The 21,428-nt window shown below is 42.4% G+C and overlaps 1 protein-coding gene across 4 annotated transcripts in view; it reads left to right on the forward strand.

Annotated features, from left to right (window-relative positions):
- LOC138638953 (zinc finger protein 484-like) overlaps positions 1 to 21,428 on the forward strand; it is a 196,140-nt gene that overhangs the window by 159,926 nt on the left and 14,786 nt on the right. For all 4 annotated transcript variants that reach the window (XM_069728715.1, XM_069728717.1, XM_069728716.1 and 1 more), the window contains 2 exons: positions 12,641 to 12,717; positions 12,830 to 12,938. In XM_069728715.1, coding sequence (XP_069584816.1) covers positions 12,641 to 12,717; positions 12,830 to 12,938 — 186 coding nt within the window. The remainder of the gene's footprint in view (positions 1 to 12,640; positions 12,718 to 12,829; positions 12,939 to 21,428) is intronic.

Below are 21,428 nucleotides of genomic sequence, written 5' to 3' on the forward strand. Positions count from 1 at the left end.
AAAAAATAATAAATGACCCCCCCCCACCCTTTGTCACCCCCATAGGTAGGGACAATAAAAAAAATAAAGAATTTTTTTTTTCCACTAATGTTAGAATAGGGTTAGGGCTAGGGTTAGGGTTAGGGGTAGGCTTAGGGGTAGGGTTAGGGGTAGGGTTAGGGTTTCGGTATGTGCACACGTATTCTGGTCCTCTGCGGATTTTTCCGCTGCGGATTTGATAAATCCGCAGTGCTAAACCGCTGCGGATTTATGGCGGATTTACCGCGTTTTTTCTGCGCATTTCACTGCGGTTTTACAACTGCGATTTTCTATTTGAGCAGTTGTAAAACCGCTGCGGAATCCGCACAAAGAAGTGACATGCTGCGGAATGTAAACCGCTGCGTTTCCGTGCAGTTTTTCCGCAGCGTGTGTACAGCGATTTTTGTTTCCCATAGGTTTACATTGAACTGTAAACTCATGGGAAACTGCTGCGGATCCGCAGCGTTTTCCGCAGCGTGTGCACATACCTTTAGAATTAGGCCATGTGCACACGGTGCGGATTTGGCTGCGGATCCGCAGTGGATTGGCCGCTGCGGATCCGCAGCAGTGTTCCATCAGGTGTACAGTACCATGTAAACATATGGAAACCAAATCCGCTGTGCCCATTTTTCCATATTTTCCGCAGCATGTCAATTCTTTGTGCGGATTCCGCAGCGTTTTACACCTGTTCCTCAATAGGAATCCGCAGGTGAAATCCGCACAAAAAATTGACATGCACAAAAAACACTTAAAAAATGATGCTGAAAAATCTCACACGAATCCGCAACGTGGGCACATAACCTTAGGGTTAGGGTTGGAATTAGGGTTGTGGTTAGGGGTGTGTTGTGGTTAGGGCTGTGATTAGGGTTATGGCTACAGTTGGAATTAGGGTTGTGGTTAGGGTTAGGGGTGTGTTGGAATTAGGGTTGTGGTTAGGGTTACGGGTGTGTTGGGGTTAGGGTTGTGGTTAGGGGTGTGTTGGGGTTAGGGTTGTGATTAGGGTTATGGCTACAGTTGGGATTAGGGTTAGGGGTGTGTTGGGGTTAGTGTTGGAGGTAGAATTGAGGGGTTACCACTGTTTAGGCACATCAGGGGTCTCCAAACGCAACATGGCGCCACCATTGATTCCAGCCAATATCGTATTCAAAAAGTCAAATGGTGCTCCCTCAATTCCGAGCCCTGACGTGTGCCCAAACAGTGGTTTACCCCCACATATGGGGTATCAGTGTACTCAGGACAAACTGCGCAACAATTACTGGGGTCCAATTTCTCCTGATAACCTTGTGAAAATAAAAAATTGCTTGCTAAAACATCATTTTTGAGGAAAGAAAAATGATTTATTATTTTCACGGCTCTACGTTGTAAACGTCTGTGAAGCACTTGGGGGTTCAAAGTGCTCACCACATATCTAGATAAGTTCCTTGGGGGTCTAGTTTCTAAAATGGGGTCACTTGTGGGGGGTTTCTACTGTTTAGGCACACCAGGGGCTCTGCAAACGCAACGTGACGCCCGCAGACCATTCCATCAAAGTCTGCATTTCAAAAGTCACTACTTCCCTCCTGAGCCCCGACGTGTGCCCAAACAGTGGTTTACCTCCACACATGGGGTATCAGCGTACTCAGGAGAAACTGAACAACAACTTTTGGGGTCCAATTTCTCCTGTAACCCTTGGGAAAATAAAAAATTCTGGGCTAAATAATTATTTTTGAGGAAAGAAAACGTATTTATTATTTTCACGGCTCTGCATTATATACTTCTATGAAGCACTTGGGGGTTCAAAGTGCTCACCACACATCTAGATAAGTTCCTTTCGGGGTCTAGTTTCCAAAATGGTGTCACTTGTGGGGAGTTTCTACTGTTTAGCCACATCAGGGGCTCTGCAAACGCAACGTGACGCCCGCAGAGCATTCCATCAAAGTCTGCATTTCAAAACGTCACTACTTCAATTCCGAGCCCCGGCATGTGCCCAAACAGTAGTTTACCCCCACATATGGGGTATCACCGTACTCAGGAGAAACTGGACAACAAATATTGGGGTCAAATTTCTCCTGTTACTCTTGGGAAAATTAAAAAATTCTGGGCTAAATAATTATTTTTGAGGAAAGAAAACGTATTTATTATTTTCACGGCTCTGCATTATAAACTTCTGTGAAGCACTTGGGGGTTCAAAGTGCTCACCACACATCTAGATAAGTTCCTTTCGGGGTCTAGTTTCCAAAATGGGGTCACTTGTGTAGGGTTTCTACTGTTAAGCCACATCAGGGGCTCTGCAAACGCAACGTGACGCCCACAGAGCATTCCATCAAAGTCTGCATTTCAAAACGTCACTACTTCACTTCCGATCCCAGGCATGTGCCCAAACAGTGGTTTACCCCCACATATGGGGTATTAGCGTACTCAGGAGAAACTGGACAACAACTTTTGGGGTCAAATTTCTCCTGATACCCTTGGGAAAATAAAAAATTGCAGGCTAAAAGATCATTTTTGAGAAAATAATTTTTATTTTTTTATTTTCATGGCTCTGCGTTATAAACTTCTGTGAAGCACTTGGGGGTTCAAAGTCCTCACCACACATCTAGATTAGTTCCTTTGGTGGACTAGTTTCCAAAATGGGGTCATTTCTAGGGGATCTCCAATGTTTAGGCACACAGGGGCTCTCCAAACGTGACATGGTGTCCACTAATGATTGGAGCTAATTTTCCATTTAAAAAGCCAAATGGCGTGCCTTCCCTTCCGAGCCCTGCCGTGCGCCCAAACAGTGGTTTACCCCCACATATGGGGTATCAGCGTACTCAGGACAAACTGGACAACAACATTTCTCCTATTACCCTTGGCAAAATAGAAAATTCCAGGCTAAAAAATCGTTTTTGAGGAAAGAAAAATTATTTTTTATTTTCATGGCTCTGCGTTATAAACTTCTGTGAAGCACCTGGGGGTTTAAAGTGCTCAATATGCATCTAGATAAGTTCCTTGGGGGGTCTAGTTTCCAAAATGGGGTCACATGTGGGGGAGCTCCAATGTTTAGGCACACAGGGGCTCTCCAAACGCGACAGGTGTCCGCTAACAATTGGAGCTAATTTTCCATTCAAAAAGTCAAATGGCGCGCCTTCCCTTCCGAGCCTTACCATGTGCCCAAACAGTGGTTTACTCCCACATATGAGGTATCAGTGTACTCAGGAGAAATTGCCCAACAAATTTTAGGATCCATTTTATCCTGTTGCCCATGTGAAAATGAAAAAATTGAGGCTAAAAGAATTTTTTTGTGAAAAAAAAGTACTTTTTCATTTTTACGGATCAATTTGTGAAGCACCTGGGGGTTCAAAGTGCTCACTATGCATCTAGATAAGTTCCTTGGGGCGTCTAGTTTCCAAAATGGGGTCACTTGTGGGGGAGCTCCAATTTGTAGGCACACGGGGGCTCTCCAAACGTGACATGGTGTCCGCTAAAGAGTGGAGCCAATTTTTGATTCAAAAAGTCAAATGGCGCTCCTTCCCTTCCAAGCCCTGCCGTGCGCCCAAACAGTGGTTTACCCCCACATATGAGGTATCGGTGTACTCAGGACAAATTGGACAACAACTTACGTGGTTCAGTTTCTCCTTTTACCATTGGGAAAATAAAAAAATTGTTGCTAAAAGATCATTTTTGTGACTAAAAAGTTAAATGTTCATTTTTTCCTTCCATGTTGCTTCTGCTGCTGTGAAGCACCTGAAGGGTTAATAAACTTCTGGAATGTGGTTTTGAGTACCTTGAGGGGTTCAGTTTTTAGAATGGTGTCACTTTTGGGTATTTTCAGCCATATAGACCCCTCAAACTGACTTCAAATGTGAGGTGGTCCCTAAAAAAATGGTTTTGTAAATTTCGTTGTAAAAATGAGAAATCGCTGGTCAAATTTTAACCCTTATAACTTCCTAGCAAAGAAAAATTTTGTTTCCAAAATTGTGCTGATGTAAAGTAAACATGTGGGAAATGTTATTTATTAACTATTTTGTGTCACATAACTCTGGTTTAACAGAATAAAAATTCAAAATGTGAAAATTGCGAAATTTTCAAAATTTTCGCCAAATTTCCGTTTTTATCACAAATAAACGCATAATTTATTGACCTAAATTTACCACTAACATGAAGCCCAATATGTCACGAAAAAACAATCTCAGAACCGCTAGGATCCGTTGAAGCGTTCCTGAGTTATTACCTCATAAAGGGACACTGGTCAGAATTGCAAAAAACGGCAAGGTCTTTAAGGTCAAAATAGGCTGGGTCATGAAGGGGTTAATAAAAATCTTTGGGGCCTTTCATTCTTCGCCTCAGTGTCTGACACTGTCATTCAGTTCCTAGATTTAATGGTGCGAGTGGATACAACAGGTAAATTCATGACTTCAACATATTTCAAACATGTTGATGTGAACAGTTATCTTCATTTCAATAGTGGCCATCTCCCGAAATGGATCACGAATATACCGTATGGATAATATTGGAGAATTCGAAAAAATTGCACTAACCAACGTGACTTTTTATCTGAATCTAAGATTCTTAATAAATGTTTTCAGCAAAAGGGTTATCCCAAATGCTGCTCCAGGATGCTTTCCTTAAAGTTAAATCCTTCTCTCAGAAGGACTGTATCAACAAGATTAATTCTAAGGCGAGTAATGTCACTAATGACCTACTAACAGCTAAATCTAATGGTCAGTACTCCAAGCTAATTCTCTTGGATCTCTCTGCAGCATTCGACACTGTGGATCATCAGCTCCTCCTCACTATGCTCCGCTCCATCGGCCTCAAGGACACCGTTCTCTCCTGATTCTCCTCCTATCTCTCTGACTGATCCTTCACTCTATCTTTTGCTGGTTCCTCCTCCTCTCACCTTCCCCTTACTGTTGGGGTTCCTCAAGGATCAGTCCTATGCCCCCTCCTCTTCTCTTTGTATACCGTCCCTATTGGACAAACAATCAGTAGATTTGGTTTCCAGTACCATCTCTATGCTGACGACACCCAATTATACACCTCTTCTCCTGTTATCACGCCGACCTTTTTAGTAAACACCAGTGATTGTCTTACCGCTGTCTCTAACATCATGTGCTCCCTCTATCTGAAACTGAACCTGTCTAAAACTGAACTCCTCGTGTTCTCTCCTTCTACTAACCTACCTTTGCCTGACATTGCCATCTCCGTGTGCGGTTCCACCATTACTCCAAAGCAACATGCCCGCTGCCTTGGGGTCATCCTTGATTCTGACCTTTCATTCACCCCCCACATCCGATCACTGGCTCGCTCTTCTTATCTGCACCTCAAAAACATTTCTAGAATTCGCCCTTTTCTTACTTTCAACTCTGCAAAAACTCTTACTGTTTCACTTATTCATTCTCGTCTGGACTATTGTAACTCTCTACTAATCGGCCTCCCTCTTACCAAACTCTCCCCGCTTCAATCTGTCCTGAATGCTGCTGCCAGGATCATATTCCTCACCAACCGTTACACCAATGCCGCTACCCTGTGCCAGTCATTACACTGGTTACCCATCCACTCCAGAATCCAGTACAAAACTACTACCCTCATCCACAAAGCACTCCATGGCTCAGCACCACCCTACATCTCCTCTCTGGTCTCAGTCTACCACCCTACCCGTGCCCTCCGCTCCGCTAATGACCTCGGGTTAGCATCCTCAATAATCAGAACCTCCCACTCCCGCCTCCAAGACTTTTCACGTGCTTCGCCAATTCTTTGGAATGCACTACCCAGGTTAATACGATTAATCCCCACAGTTTTAAGCGTGCCCTAAAAGCGCATTTGTTCAGACTGGCCTACGCCTCAACGCATTAACCGAACTATCCCTGTGTGGCCCATTAAAAAAAAATAATAAAAAAAACCATAATCGGGTTCCTCGCATCATGTTCTCATACACTTTATGCAGTTATTAGCCCTCTGTGTCTGTACTGTTACATACTTAGGCTGATAACCGGTTCCTGCAGCTTTACATGAACACCCGATCCTTAGACTATGGCCGGTCCGAATAACGAAAGCAATTGTTACCATCCACCTCTCGTGTCTCCCCTTTTCCTCATACTTTGTAGCTTGTGAGCAGCAGGGCCCTCATTCCTCTTGGTATCTATTTTGAACTGTGTTTTTGTTACACTGTAATGTCTATTGTCTGTACAAATCCCCTCTATAATTTGTAAAGCGCTGCGGAATATGTTGGCGCTATATAAATAAAATTATTATTATTTATTATTATTATTATTATTATTACTACTTCGGATCTTTCTAAATGGAGTTTTGTTACCACTTTTAATTATTTACACGTTTCCATTCAAAATTTACTTAAAAATCATTGGTTTATTTTGTAAGGTAACCCAATTTTTTCCAAGCATCTCCCTACTAAACCAAAAGTCATCTTTAGAAGAAATTGCGATTTACGTAATTTAATTGCTCCCAGTAATACTACCGGGTGGGCCATTTATATGGATACACCTAAATAAAATGGGAATGGTTGGTGATATCAACTTTTCTGTTTGTGGCACATTAGTGTATGGGAGGGGGAAACTTTTCAAGATGGGTGGGGACAATGTCGGCCATTTTGATGTCGGCCATTTTGGATCCAACTTTACTTTTTCCAATGGGAAGAGGGTCATGTGACACATCAGACTTAATGAGAATTTCACAAGAAAAACAATGGTGTGCTTGGTTTTAACGTAACTTTATTCTTTCACGAGTTATTTACAAGTTTATGACCACTTATAAAATATGTTCAAAATGCTGCCCATTGTGTTGGATTGTCAATGCAACCCTCTTCTCCCACTCTTGACACACGGATAGCAACACCGCAGAAGAAATGCTAGCACAGGCTTCCAGTATCCGTTGTTTCTCAGGTAGCGCTATCTCACAATGTATATTGAGGAACGTTTCAGTTGGTATTGCAATCGGAAGGGATAGATATAAAAAGCGAGGTAATGATACAATTTTTACCATGTGTAGTCTACCCAGCCAGGACAGTGTCGAGGGGGACCACCTAGCTAAGTCAGCCTGAAGGTTCTGTATAAGTGGGGTGTCGTTCCATTTGAACAGTGTCAACTAGTTGGTTGTAAGGTTAATATCAAGGTAGGTCAAGCAATGCTCCTTTCTTATAAACTTAAATTGGGATATTATATTGGTTTGCACATCTTTTGGAGGAGAACAGATTGGGAAGGGTGATATGAGGATTGGTTAAGGTCAAGAGAAGGTCATCTGCAAAGAGACTGACTTTGTAATGATCTCCTAGGTTATCGGGACCCGTTATGTTAGGGTTTCTCCTTATGGCTTCCACCAGGGGTTCCATGGCTAGGGCAAAAAGGGCCAGTCATAAGGGACACCTTGCGCCTTGCTGTATATTTATGGGGATTGGATGTGTCGATGGTAGCTTTAGATAAGCTGCAGGACTGTCATATAATAGCTGAAGACAAGAGATGAGTTTGGGAGAGATGCCGAATTTAGATACGACCATGAAGAGAAGGCCATGATAAGGAATAAAAAGCCTTTCAATGTCCAAGGCCAACAACAAGAGGGGCTTTTTGTGGTGGTTTGCTGAGTGAATAATATCTAGATTCCTCCTGATATTATCTGGTGCTTGTTTTTTTCTATTTTTTAGTGTTGATTATTATGGCTTACAGACAATGAAAAGCCAAAAGTAATTAGCTCAGTAATTTAGAATAATTAGCAAAACACACCTGCAAAGGCTTCCTAAGCATTTAAAGAGGACCCTTAGTCTGTTTCAGTAGGCTCCACAATCATGGGGAAAACTGCTGACTTGACAGATGTCCAGAAGGCAGTCATTACATAGTAACATAGTAACATAGTTAGTAAGGCCGAAAAAAGACATTTGTCCATCCAGTTCAGCCTATATTCCATCATAATAAATCCCCAGATCTACGTCCTTCTACAGAACCTAATAATTGTGATACAATATTGTTCTGCTCCAGGAAGACATCCAGGCCTCTCTTGAACCCCTCGACTGAGTTCGCCATCACCAACTCCTCAGGCAAGCAATTCCAGATTCTCACCACCCTAACAGTAAAGAATCCTCTTCTATGTTGGTGGAAAAACCTTCTCTCCTCCAGACGCAAAGAATGCCCCCTTGTGCCCGTCACCTTCCTTGGTATAAACAGATCCTCAGTGAGATATTTGTATTGTCCCCTTATATATCAGATTTACCCAGTGGTTTCCCGTTCAGTGTGTAATGGTGATATTGATTCCTTCTTCCCATGTGTATAACCTTACATTTATCATTGTTAAACCTCATCTGCCACCTTTCAGCCCAAGTTTCCAACTTATCCAGATCCATCTGTAGCAGAATACTATCTTCTCTTGTATTAACTGCTTTACATAGTTTTGTATCATCTGCAAATATCGATATTTTACTGTGTAAACCTTCTACCAGATCATTAATGAATATGTTGAAGAGAACAGGTCCCAATACCGACCCCTGCGGTACCCCACTGGTCACAGCGACCCAGTTAGAGACTATACCATTTATAACCACCCTCTGCTTTCTATCACTAAGCCAGTTACTAACCCATTTACACACATTTTCCCCCAGACCAAGCATTCTCATTTTGTGTACCAACCTCTTGTGCGGCACGGTATCAAACGCTTTGGAAAAATCGAGATATACCACGTCCAATGACTCACCGTGGTCCAGCCTATAGCTTACCTCTTCATAAAAACTGATTAGATTGGTTTGACAGGAGCGATTTCTCATAAACCCATGCTGATATGGAGTTAAACAGTTATTCTCATTGAGATAATCCAGAATAACATCCCTCAGAAACCCTTCAAATATTTTACCAACAATAGAGGTTAGACTTACTGGCCTATAATTTCCAGGTTCACTTTTAGAGCCCTTTTTGAATATTGGCACCACATTTGCTATGCGCCAGTCCTGCGGAACAGACCCCGTCGCTATAGAGTCCCTAAAAATAAGAAATAATGGTTTATCTATTACATTACTTAGTTCTCTTAGTACTCGTGGGTGTATGCCATCCGGACCCGGAGATTTATCTATTTTAATCTTATTTAGCCGGTTTCGCACCTCTTCTTGGGTTAGATTGGTGACCCTTAATATAGGGTTTTCATTGTTTCTTGGGATTTCACCTAGCATTTCATTTTCCACCGTGAATACCGTGGAGAAGGTGTTTAATATGTTAGCTTTTTCCTCGTAATTTACAACCACTCATCATTGACACACTCCACTATGAGGGTAAGCTACAAAAGGTCAGTGCTAAAGAAGCTGGCTGTTCTGAGTGCAGTTTCCAGGCATGCTAATGGAAAGTTGAGTGGAAGGAAAAAGTATGGTAGAAATAGGTGCACAAGCAACCACAGCCTTGAAAAAATTGTTAAGAAAAGACCATTCAAAAATTGGGGGAAGATTCACAAGGAGTGGGCTGCTGCTGGAGTCATTGTTTCAAGAGCCACCACACAGACATGGGTTACAAGTGTCGCATTCCTTGTGTCAGCCACTCATGACCAATAGACAACGCTAGAAGCGTCTTACCTCGGCCAAGGAGAACTGGACTGTTGCTAAGTGGTCCAAGGTGTTGTTTCCACCATTTGAAAATCAAAGTCCCAGAGTCTGGAGAGGTCACAATCCAAGCTGCTTGAAGTCTAGTGTGAAGTTTCCACAATCAATGATGGTTTGGGGAGCCGTGTCACCTTCTGGTGTAGGTCCACTGTGTTTTATCAAGATAAAAGTCAGCACAGCAGTCTACCAGGAAATTTAATAGCACTTCATGCTTCCCTCTGCCGACAAGATTTTTGGAGATGGAAATTTCATTCTCCAGCAGGACTTGGCACCTGTCCACACTGCCAAAAATACCAACTCTCGCCTGACCGTAACCCCATAGAGAATCTGTGGGGTATTGTCAAGAGGAAGATGAGACACCAGGCCCAACAATGCAGACTAGCTGAAGGCCGCTATCAAAGCAACATTGTCGCCCATAACTTCTCATCAGTGCCACAGACTGATCGCATCCATGCCATGCCGCATTGATGCAGTAATTGATGCAAAAGTAGCCCCAATCAAGTATTGAGTGCATTTAGTGAACATACTTTTCAGTAGGCCAACATTTTGTTATTTTAAATTCCTTTTTCAAGCTGGTGTTATAAAGTCTTCTAATTTACTGAGATAATGACTTTTGGGTTTCTTTGGCTGTAAGCCATAATCATCAACATTAACAGGAGTAAGCACGTGAAATAGATCACTCTGTAATAACTCTATATAATATACAAGTTCCACTTCTTGTATTGAAGAACTGACATAAATTCACTTTTTGGTGATATTCTAATTTTGTGAGAAGCACCTGTATGTAGCATGGAGTCGCCTAACCTCAGACCCCTGCACATAGATATCCAGCCCATGCTGACTTGATGACATCACACAGCTCTTTGCATTCTAGGATGTTGCTCCACAAATTCTCCATCAGCTTGAGGTTTGTGGATCGGGCGACTACTTCATAACATCAGTCTGGTTGGTCTGGAGCCAGGATGTCACACTATTGCTGGTGTGTTTGGGGTCATTCTCCCATTTTAAGGGCATTTCTTCTTCAGCATAAAGCAACATGACCTCTTTCAGTATTATGATATATTCACACTAGTCCATGCAGCCTGGTCTGTGATAAATGGGCGCAAGTCCATAGTATTGAGAAAAATTCCCCAACCATTCTGCTTGTACCTCCATGTTTTACAGTCTTCACCATGGACTTCATTTATGGGTTGTCTCAGAAACTGGGGCCTTTACACCCAATAAGAACAATCTTGCTCTCCTCTGTCCATAGAACGTTCTGGCACTTCTCTTCAGGCCAGTCAAGATTATTATTATCATTTATTATTATAGCGCCATTTATTCCATGGCGCTTTACATGTGAGGAGGGGTATACATAGTAAAAACAAGTACAATAATCTTAAACGATACAAGTCATAACTGGTGCAGAAGGGGAGAGGACCCTGCCCGCGAGGGCTCACAATCTACAAGGGATGGGTGAGAATACAGGAAGAGAGAGGACCCTGCCCGCGAGGGCTCACAATCTACAAGGGATGGGTGAGAATACAGTAGGTGAGGACCCTGCCCGCGAGGGCTCACAATCTACAAGGGATGGGTGAGAATACAGTAGGTGAGGACCCTGCCCGCGAGGGCTCACAGTCTACAAGGGATGGGTGAGGATACAGGAGGAGAGAGGACACTGCCCGTGAGGGCTCACAATCTACAAGGGATGGTGAGGATACAGGAGGAGTGAGGACCCTGCCCGCGAGGGCTCACAATCTACAAGGGATGGGTGAGGATACAGAAGGAGAGAGGACCCTGCCCGCGAATGCTCACAATCTACAGGGGATGGGTGAGGATACAGGAGGAGGGAGGACCCTGCCCGCGAGGGCTCACAATCTACAAGGGATGGGTGAGGATACAGGAGGAGGGAGGACCCTGCCCGCGAGGGCTCACAATCTACAAGGGATGGGTGAGGATACAGAAGGAGAGAGGACCCTGCCCGCGAGGGCTCACAGTCTACAAGGGATGGGTGAGAATACAGTAGGTGAGGACCCTGCCCGCGAAGGCTCACAATCTACAAGGGATGGGTGAGGATACAGGAGGAGAGAGGACCCTGCCCGCGAGGGCTCACAATCTACAAGGGATGGGTGAGAATACAGTAGGTGAGGACCCTGCCCGCGAAGGCTCACAATCTACAAGGGATGGGTGAGGATACAGGAGGAGAGAGGACCCTGCCCGCGAGGGCTCACAATCTACAAGGGATGGGTGAGAATACAGTAGGTGAGGATAGAGCTGGTCATGCGGCGGTTTGGTCGATTGGTGGTTACTGCAGGTTATAGGCTTTTTGGAAGAGGTGGGTCTTCAGGTTCTTTTTGAAGGTTTCGATGGTAGGCGAGAAGATGTTCTTTGGCAAACTGTAACCTTTTCAACATATCCTTTTTCAGCAATGGTACTTTACAAGAGTTTCTTGCAGATAGTTTGGCTTCTTGTAAGCATCTTCTGATGGCTGCAGGACTCATCGGTAGCTGAAGATCTTCTCTGATCTTACCTAGAGCTAATCACTGGATACTTCTTTGCCATTCTTGTGATTCTATGATCAATGCAGATAGTAGTATTTCTATTCCTCCACATGTTTAAAGGTTTGTTTGTCATTTTAAGGTATTGGAAATATATTTAGCTGAGCAGTCAATTATTTTCTGCATTTCATATGTTTCCCCCTCTCCAATCAACTTCTTGATCAAAGTTTTTTTTCTCCTTCGATACAATGTCTGGAACAACCCATTTTAATCACTGAGCAAAGGCTTTAAATAAGGGCCATAATTGACACCTGTGTCTTCACAGAACGAATAACCTCACTAATTGAACTCCACACTGCTATTAATTTGAACGTCCCCTTTCATTGAGTAAATGACACCCAATTAGAAGCTGCATGTCATGGCTGTTGATTCCCATTACTTGCCTACACCTAGTCTGTAATGTTTTCCCATATTGTATGATCTTGTCCAAAACAGTAATTAACCACATTATTGATGTTAGACTGCTATTATTTTGCACATAAGTGTTGGGTTCTACTCCTATCATTTCAGTTAACAATCTTTTGTCTGCTTCCTACAGATGTCCTCAGTGTAAGAAATCCTTCAGAGAGATGTCCGGCTCCTCTGTATTCCCAGGACTGTCCGGAGAGTCACCAGGTAGATGAAGCTCGGCCTCCACCACCTCTATATGGGGCCGCGCTCAGAGATTTGGGGTCTTCTGGTGATGTGTCTGCTGTATTGTACTGAGCTGTTCTATATGTGACATCAGGGCGGAGATCTGACCATCATTAAAGTGGAGGATGAAGAGGAACAGATGATGGGCGATCAGCCGTGTGTGAGCAACGTGAAGGAGGAGAGTCCAGGAGATGATACCGCAGGTATGTAATAATGGGGTCACTGGTTTCTTCTGGTGACACTGCACCTTCCAACTACTTAACAGTAACACATCCTCTAATAGTGATGAAATATGATACATACAATTTCAATACTGAGGAGTGTATCACCAAGAAGCAGAAGTGGTGGATGATGGAAATCACAAGTTGGAGGCGCCACTGACCTGCAAATGATAAAAAAACTGAAACCTCCAGAACCTCTGGATTTTTTGAGTCTGAGCCTTGTGCAGAAATCCCGGCACTTCCAACCTGAGCTGCTGTCACTGAGGTTACTAATGCTTGTCTGAAGATGGTTCTGCCACTGATTGTAAAAATCGTCAGGATCTGCTGCCGGCAGCTCCTGTGTAGTCACCGACCAAAGATGTTGCCAATATGCTTGATGGAGAAAAGTTAGGAGATGCTGCTGCTTCTCTTAATGCATCTTAGAACTGTGTTTGCCTCTTTTGCTGCTGCATCACACTGTTGACTCATGTTCAGCCTGTGATCTATTTGTGCACCCAAGTCTTTTTCACACATTCTGTTGCTTCATTCTATTCCTCCCATTCTGTAGATGTAATTAGTTTTTCTTGCCCAGATGTAGATTCTTGCATTTCTCCCTGTTAAATATCATTCTATAAGTCACTGCCCATTGTTCAAGCTTATCTAGTTCCTCTGATTCCTTTCTCTGTCTTCTATAGTGTTGGCTATCCCTCCTACCTTGGCATCGTCTGCACATTTGATTAAATTTGCACTCTGTAGTGCTAAAGCATGTAAATATGAATAGCATTACTGCTCTAGATAATAAGAAAACATGGAGATTGTTAGCACATAATTTGGCCAATTTATGCATTCCCAGCAGCCGTGACAAGGCAATCTCTGGTTTCATTGGAAACCTGAGATCGCATTGTCGCAGCTGCTGGGCAAGCATGAATTGGCTAAATTATGTGCTAAGTATCTCCATTTTTTCTTATTATCTAGAGCAGTAATGCTATTCATATTTCATATATTTCATATTTACATGCTTTAACACTACAGAGTACAACTTTATTTGTTATGTATAGAGATGGATACTCTTAGTTTGCACCTGTGCACGCCAGTTTCCTGATTTGGAAGTGCAAGTCAGTCTTTTGCTGTTTGCAAGTTTGATTAGTTTACCTTCAGTTCTCTTATCTAGATCATTTATTAACAATGTTGAACACTGGGGCAAGGATAGAGCCTTGTGGCACCCCACTTAAAACACTTTTCCAATTGGATGTGCAACCATTTATCACCACTCTTTGAGTACGATCACTGAGCCAGTTATGAATCCACCTAACTGTAGCCTTGTCAATCCCATACTTGGTCATTTTTTCAATAAGGATGGTGTGTCAAGATACAGTATATCTACCGCATTTCCCTGATCCACAAAGTCCGTAATTCCATCATAGAAGGAAATTAGATTAGTTTGGCATGACTTGTTTACTACAAACCCATGCTGGCTCTAACATAGTAACATAGTAACATAGTTAGTAAGGCCGAAAAAAGACATTTGTCCATCCAGTTCAGCCTATATTCCATCATAATAAATCCCCAGATCTACGTCCTTCTACAGAACCTAATTGTATGATACAATATTGTCCTGCTCCAGGAAGACATCCAGGCCTCTCTTGAACCCCTCGACTGAGTTCGCCATCACCACCTCAGGCAAGCAATTCCAGATTCTCACTGAAGAATCCTCTTCTATGTTGGTGGAAAAACCTTCTCTCCTCCAGACGCAAAGAATGCCCCCTTGTGCCCGTCACCTTCCTTGGTATAAACAGATCCTGAGATATCTGTATTGTCCCCTTATATACTTATACATGGTTATTAGATGGCCCCTCAGTCGTCTTTTTTCTAGACTAAATAATCCTAATTTCGCTAATCTATCTGGGTACTGTAGTTCTCCCATCCCCTTTATTAATTTTGTTGCCCTCCTTTGTACTCTCTCTAGTTCCATTATATCCTTCCTGAGCACCGGTGCCCAAAACTGGACACAGTACTCCATGTGCGGTCTAACTAGGGATTTGTACAGAGGCAGTATAATGCTCTCATCATGTGTATCCAGACCTCTTTTAATGCACCCCATGATCCTGTTTGCCTTGGCAGCTGCTGCCTGGCACTGGCTGCTCCAGGTAAGTTTATCATTAACTAGGATCCCCAAGTCCTTCTCCCTGTCAGATTTACCCAGTGGTTTCCCATTCAGTGTGTAATGGTGATATTGATTCCTTCTTCCCATGTGTATAACCTTACATTTATCATTGTTAAACCTCATCTGCCACCTTTCAGCCCAAGTTTCCAACTTATCCAGATCCATCTGTAGCAGAATACTATCTTCTCTTGTATTAACTGCTTTACATAGTTTTGTATCATCTGCAAATATCGATATTTTACTGTGTAAACCTTCTACCAGAAGGTTAATTACTGTATTCTTATCCAAGTACTTACATATATGCTGTTTAATGATGTGTTCAAAGATCTTTCCAGGTATAGATGTAAGACTCACTGGCCTGTAATTTCCTGACTCCATCCTCTTTCCTTTTTTGAAGATAGGAACAACATTTGCCCTCCTCCAATCTCCTGGGACTTCTCCTTTTATCCAGGATTTTTCAAAGAGTCTGGCTTGTGGTTCTGCAATTTCCTCTGCTTACTCTTTCAGTACCCCAGGATGTAATTCATCTGGACCAGGAGATGTAAATTCATTTAAATAAGCCTAGTGTTTCCTCACCATCTCTCTGTTTATAGATAGTGTAGATACCTTTGTTCCTTCAATGGCACCGTAGATTACACAAGAAGGAAAACACACAGCAAGTCAGCAGGATCTAGGAGCAACATGGCAGATGTGACAACCTACATGGTGAGCTGCAGCATGTGCTACATATTCACAGATCGACCAGAAGAAGAATCAAATTTCACCTGTCAGAAGTGTAGACTAGTGGCCCTTTTAGAAGAAAAGGTGCAGGGTCTGGAAGAAAGAATAGCAACTTTGAAACTCATCAAAGAGAATGAAGACTTTCTAGACAGAACAGAAGCATCTCTACTGGTCACAGAAGGTGAAAAAAGTGTCAGAGTACCTCCAAAAGCAGATGAGTGGAAGCATGTGACCAAAAGAAGCAAGAAGACCATGGAGAAATCACCAACCACACAACTGAAGAACCGATATCAAATCTTTGTAGAGGATGAAGATGGCACACCTAAGGATGAAGCAATACCAGCAAGCAAAAAAGAAAAGGGCACACAGCAACAAGTGACAGCAAAAAGTACAGCCAAGAAGCAACGAAGAGTGGTGGTGGTGGGAGACTCACTACTGAGAGGCACAGAAGCAGCCATCTGCAGACCGGACATAACTGCAAGAGAAGTATGCTGCCTTCCAGGTGCGATGATCAAGGATGTGACCGATAGGATACCAAAGCTCTTCAGCTCCAAGGACGTCCACCCATTTCTTCTGATACATGTTGGCACCAATGACACGGCAAGGAAGGATCTACCGACAATCTGCAAGGACTTTGAAGAGTTGGGGAAGAAAGTAAAGGAACTGGATGCACAGGTAGTTTTTTCTTCTATCCTTCCAGTAGACGGGCATGGCACCAGGAGATGGAACAGGATCCTTGATGCAAACAACTGGCTAAGACGATGGTGCAGACAACAAGGATTCGGATTCCTGGACCACGGTGTGAATTACTGGTACGATGGACTCCTCGCCAGAGACTGACTACACCTCAACAAACCTGGGAAACACACATTCGCCAGAAGACTCGCTACACTCATCAGGAGGGCGTTAAACTAGAAGAAGAGTGGACGGGAAGAAAAACATTAGACTTGAACAAAGAAGACCCAGGAAAACATACTCAGATGGGAGGTAAGAACATTTCTAAAACAATCCACAGCGAGGAGATTGGAACAAAACAAAATCCTCTAAACTGCATGCTTGCAAACGCCAGAAGCCTGACAAACAAGATGGAAGAACTAGAAGCAGAAATATCTACAGGTAACTTTGACATAGTGGGAATAACCGAGACATGGTTAGATGAAAGCTATGACTGGGCAGTTAACTTACAGGGTTACAGTCTGTTTAGAAAGGATCGTAAAAATCGGAGAGGAGGAGGGGTTTGTCTCTATGTAAAGTCTTGTCTAAAGTCCACTTTAAGGGAGGATATTAGCGAAGGAAATGAGGATGTCGAGTCCATATGGGTCGAAATTCATGGAGGGAAAAATGGTAACAAAATTCTCATTGGGGTCTGTTACAAACCCCCAAATATAACAGAAACCATGGAAAGTCTACTTCTAAAGCAGATAGATGAAGCTGCAACCCATAATGAGGTCCTGGTTATGGGGGACTTTAACTACCCGGATATTAACTGGGAAACAGAAACCTGTGAAACCCATAAAGGCAACAGGTTTCTGCTAATAACCAAGAAAAATTATCTTTCACAATTGGTGCAGAATCCAACCAGAGGAGCAGCACTTTTAGACCTAATACTATCTAATAGACCTGACAGAATAACAAATCTGCAGGTGGTCGGGCATCTAGGAAATAGCGACCACAATATTGTACAGATTCACCTGTCTTTCACTAGGGGGACTTGTCAGGGAGTCACAAAAACACTGAACTTTAGGAAGGCAAAGTTTGACCAGCTTAGAGATGCCCTTAATCTGGTAGACTGGGACAATATCCTCAGAAATGAGAATACAGATAATAAATGGGAAATGTTTAAGAACATCCTAAATAGGCACTGTAAGCAGTTTATACCTTGTGGGAATAAAAGGACTAGAAATAGGAAAAACCCAATGTGGCTAAACAAAGAAGTAAGACAGGCAATTAACAGTAAAAAAAAAGCATTTGCACTACTAAAGCAGGATGGCACCATTGAAGCTCTAAAAAACTACAGGGAGAAAAATACTTTATCTAAAAAACTAATTAAAGCTGCCAAAAAGGAAACAGAGAAGCACATTGCTAAGGAGAGTAAAACTAATCCCAAACTGTTCTTCAATTATATCAATAGTAAAAGAATAAAAACTGAAAATGTAGGCCCCTTAAAAAATAGTGAGGAAAGAATGGTTGTAGATGACGAGGAAAAAGCTAACATATTAAACACCTTCTTCTCCACGGTATTCACGGTGGAAAATGAAATGCTAGGTGAAATCCCAAGAAACAATGAAAACCCTATATTAAGGGTCACCAATCTAACCCAAGAAGAGGTGCGAAACCGGCTAAATAAGATTAAAATAGATAAATCTCCGGGTCCGGATGGCATACACCCACGAGTACTAAGAGAACTAAGTAATGTAATAGATAAACCATTATTTCTTATTTTTAGGGACTCTATAGCGACAGGGTCTGTTCCGCAGGACTGGCGCATAGCAAATGTGGTGCCAATATTCAAAAAGGGCTCTAAAAGTGACCCTGGAAATTATAGGCCAGTAAGTCTAACCTCTATTGTTGGTAAAATATTTGAAGGGTTTCTGAGGGATGTTATTCTGGATTATCTCTATGAGAATAACTGTTTAACTCCATATCAGCATGGGTTTATGAGAAATCGCTCCTGTCAAACCAATCTAATCAGTTTTTATGAAGAGGTAAGCTATAGACTGGACCACGGTGAGTCATTGGACGTGGTATATCTCGATTTTTCCAAAGCGTTTGATACCGTGCCGCACAGGGGCTTGGTACACAAAATGAGAATGCTTGGTCTGGGGGAAATTGTGTGTAAATGGGTTAGTAACTGGCTTAGTGATAGAAAGCAGAGGGTGGTTATAAATGGTATAGTCTCTAACTGGGTCGCTGTGACCAGTGGGGTACCGCAGGGGTCAGTATTGGGACCTGTTCTCTTCAACATATTCATTAATGATCTGGTAGAAGGTTTACACAGTAAAATATCGATATTTGCAGATGATACAAAACTATGTAAAGCAGTTAATACAAGAGAAGATAGTATTCTGCTACAGATGGATCTGGATAAGTTAGAAACTTGGGCTGAAAGGTGGCAGATGAGGTTTAACAATGATAAATGTAAGGTTATACACATGGGAAGAGGGAATCAATATCACCATTACACACTGAACGGGAAACCACTGGGTAAATCTGACAGGGAGAAGGACTTGGGGATCCTAGTTAATGATAAACTTACCTGGAGCAGCCAGTGCCAGGCAGCAGCTGCCAAGGCAAACAGGATCATGGGGTGCATTAAAAGAGGTCTGGATACACATGATGAGAGCATTATACTGCCTCTGTACAAATCCCTAGTTAGACCGCACATGGAGTACTGTGTCCAGTTTTGGGCACCGGTGCTCAGGAAGGATATAATGGAACTAGAGAGAGTACAAAGGAGGGCAACAAAATTAATAAAGGGGATGGGAGAACTACAATACCCAGATAGATTAGCGAAATTAGGATTATTTAGTCTAGAAAAAAGACGACTGAGGGGGCGATCTAATAACCATGTATAAGTATATAAGGGGACAATACAAATATCTCGCTGAGGATCTGTTTATACCAAGGAAGGTGACGGGCACAAGGGGGCATTCTTTGCGTCTGGAGGAGAGAAGGTTTTTCCACCAAAATGGAAGAGGATTCTTTACTGTTAGGGCGGTGAGAATCTGGAATTGCTTGCCTGAGGAGGTGGTGATGGCGAACTCAGTCGAGGGGTTCAAGAGAGGCCTGGATGTCTTCCTGGAGCAGAACAATATTGTATCATACAATTATTAGGTTCTGTAGAAGTACGTAGATCTGGGGATTTATTATGATGGAATATAGGCTGAACTGGATGGACAAATGTCTTTTTTCGGCCTTACTAACTATGTTACTATGTTACCGTGAAGGTCAGTTGATGTTACAATTGCTTTCTTAGAAAACACGGCCTTCTCAACATCCTTTTTGACCACTCTACCCTTTTCATTTTGCAAAAATGTTATAGCCTCTTTTGACTTTTATTTTGCTCTTGACATACCCCCAAAATGTTTTTTTTACTGCTTGTGGTCTCACTTGCAAGCCTTACTTCATTACTGGTTTTAGCTCTTCTAATTCTTGCCCTGCATTCCCTGCAAACCATGTTATATTCTTCTTTAGATATGCCGTCTTTCCATTTAATATACATTTTTTTTTCTTTTTTTTTTACCTTTTTTAAGAAGTGATTAAGTTCTGTGTTTATCCATCCTGATCTCTTTAAATGCTTCAAATGCTTCCTACTTTTCGAGATTGTTACCAATGTGCTGTGAGAATTTCATTTATCAAAATTTCCCATCCTTCTTGGACATTTCTGTCCTTTAGAACAACCAGCCTTTGGATCTTTCCTACCCTCTTTCTGAGTGCATTGAAATCTGCCTTTCTGAATTCCAACCTTAAAGTCTGAGTCCTTGATGGTCTTCCTCCTCTTGTAATCCACAATTAATAGCATGATCGCTGCCTCCTAAATTCCCAGCCACCTTTACCTTCTCAGCCATTTTCTCAATGTTGGTAAGAATTAGGTCCAAGATTGCAGACTCTTGTAGTGTCTTCTACCTTTTGAAAGATATAGATGTCAGCAAGAGAAGATAAGAAATTTCTGAACCCATTACTTTTGCCTGAGAGAGATTCCCAACAAATATCTGGATAGTTAAAATCTCATATGATCACTATGTCGAACTTTTTTGAGAACTGAGACGTAAAAATAGCTAGACCATATCTTCATTCTGTCCAGGTGGCCTATAGTAAACTCATACAATAGTGTCCTTTCTGTTTTTCTCTCCTCGTATTCTTACCCAAACATTCTCTGATGTTGGGATCTCTGTGCAGATATACGTTTTCCTAAAATATAATGCAACACCTCCTCCGCTCTTGTTAACCCTGTTTCTAATAAATAAGTTATAGCCTTCAACGTTTCAATTCCAATCTTGTATATCATCCTACCAAGTTGCATTGATGCCTATGACATCATATCTCTTTTCCATCTTAGAACTGTGTTTGCCTCTTTTGCTGCTGCATTACACTGTTGACTCATGTTCAGCCTGTGATCTATTTGTGTACCCTTTTCGCTATAAAAACGTGATAAAAACGGGAAAAAAAAAACGCTTACATATGCCTCCTATTATTTACAATGTATTCCGCATTTTTTGTTGCATTCTTTTCCGCAAAAAAATCGCATCGCGGAAAAAAAAGCAACATGTTCATTAAATTTGCGGAATTGCGGTGACTCCGCACACCTAGGAATGCATTGATCTGCTTACTTTCCGCATGGGGCTGTGCACACCATGCAGGAAGTAAGCGTTGGTACCCAGGGTGGAGGAAAGGAGACTTTCCTCCACGGACTGGGCACCATATAATTGGTAAAAAAAAAAAGAATTAAAATAAAAAATAGTGATATACTCACCCCCGATGTCTTCCCGCCTCTCAGCGGTGCACGCTGCCCGTTCCGTTCCTATAGATGCTCTGTGTGAAGGACCTGCGATGACGTCGCGGTCCTGTGATTGGTCGTGCGACCGCTCATGTGACCGCGATGTCATCGA

The sequence above is a fragment of the Ranitomeya imitator genome, chromosome 5, assembly GCF_032444005.1.
Source record: "Ranitomeya imitator isolate aRanImi1 chromosome 5, aRanImi1.pri, whole genome shotgun sequence".
Lineage (NCBI taxonomy): Eukaryota > Metazoa > Chordata > Amphibia > Anura > Dendrobatidae > Ranitomeya > Ranitomeya imitator.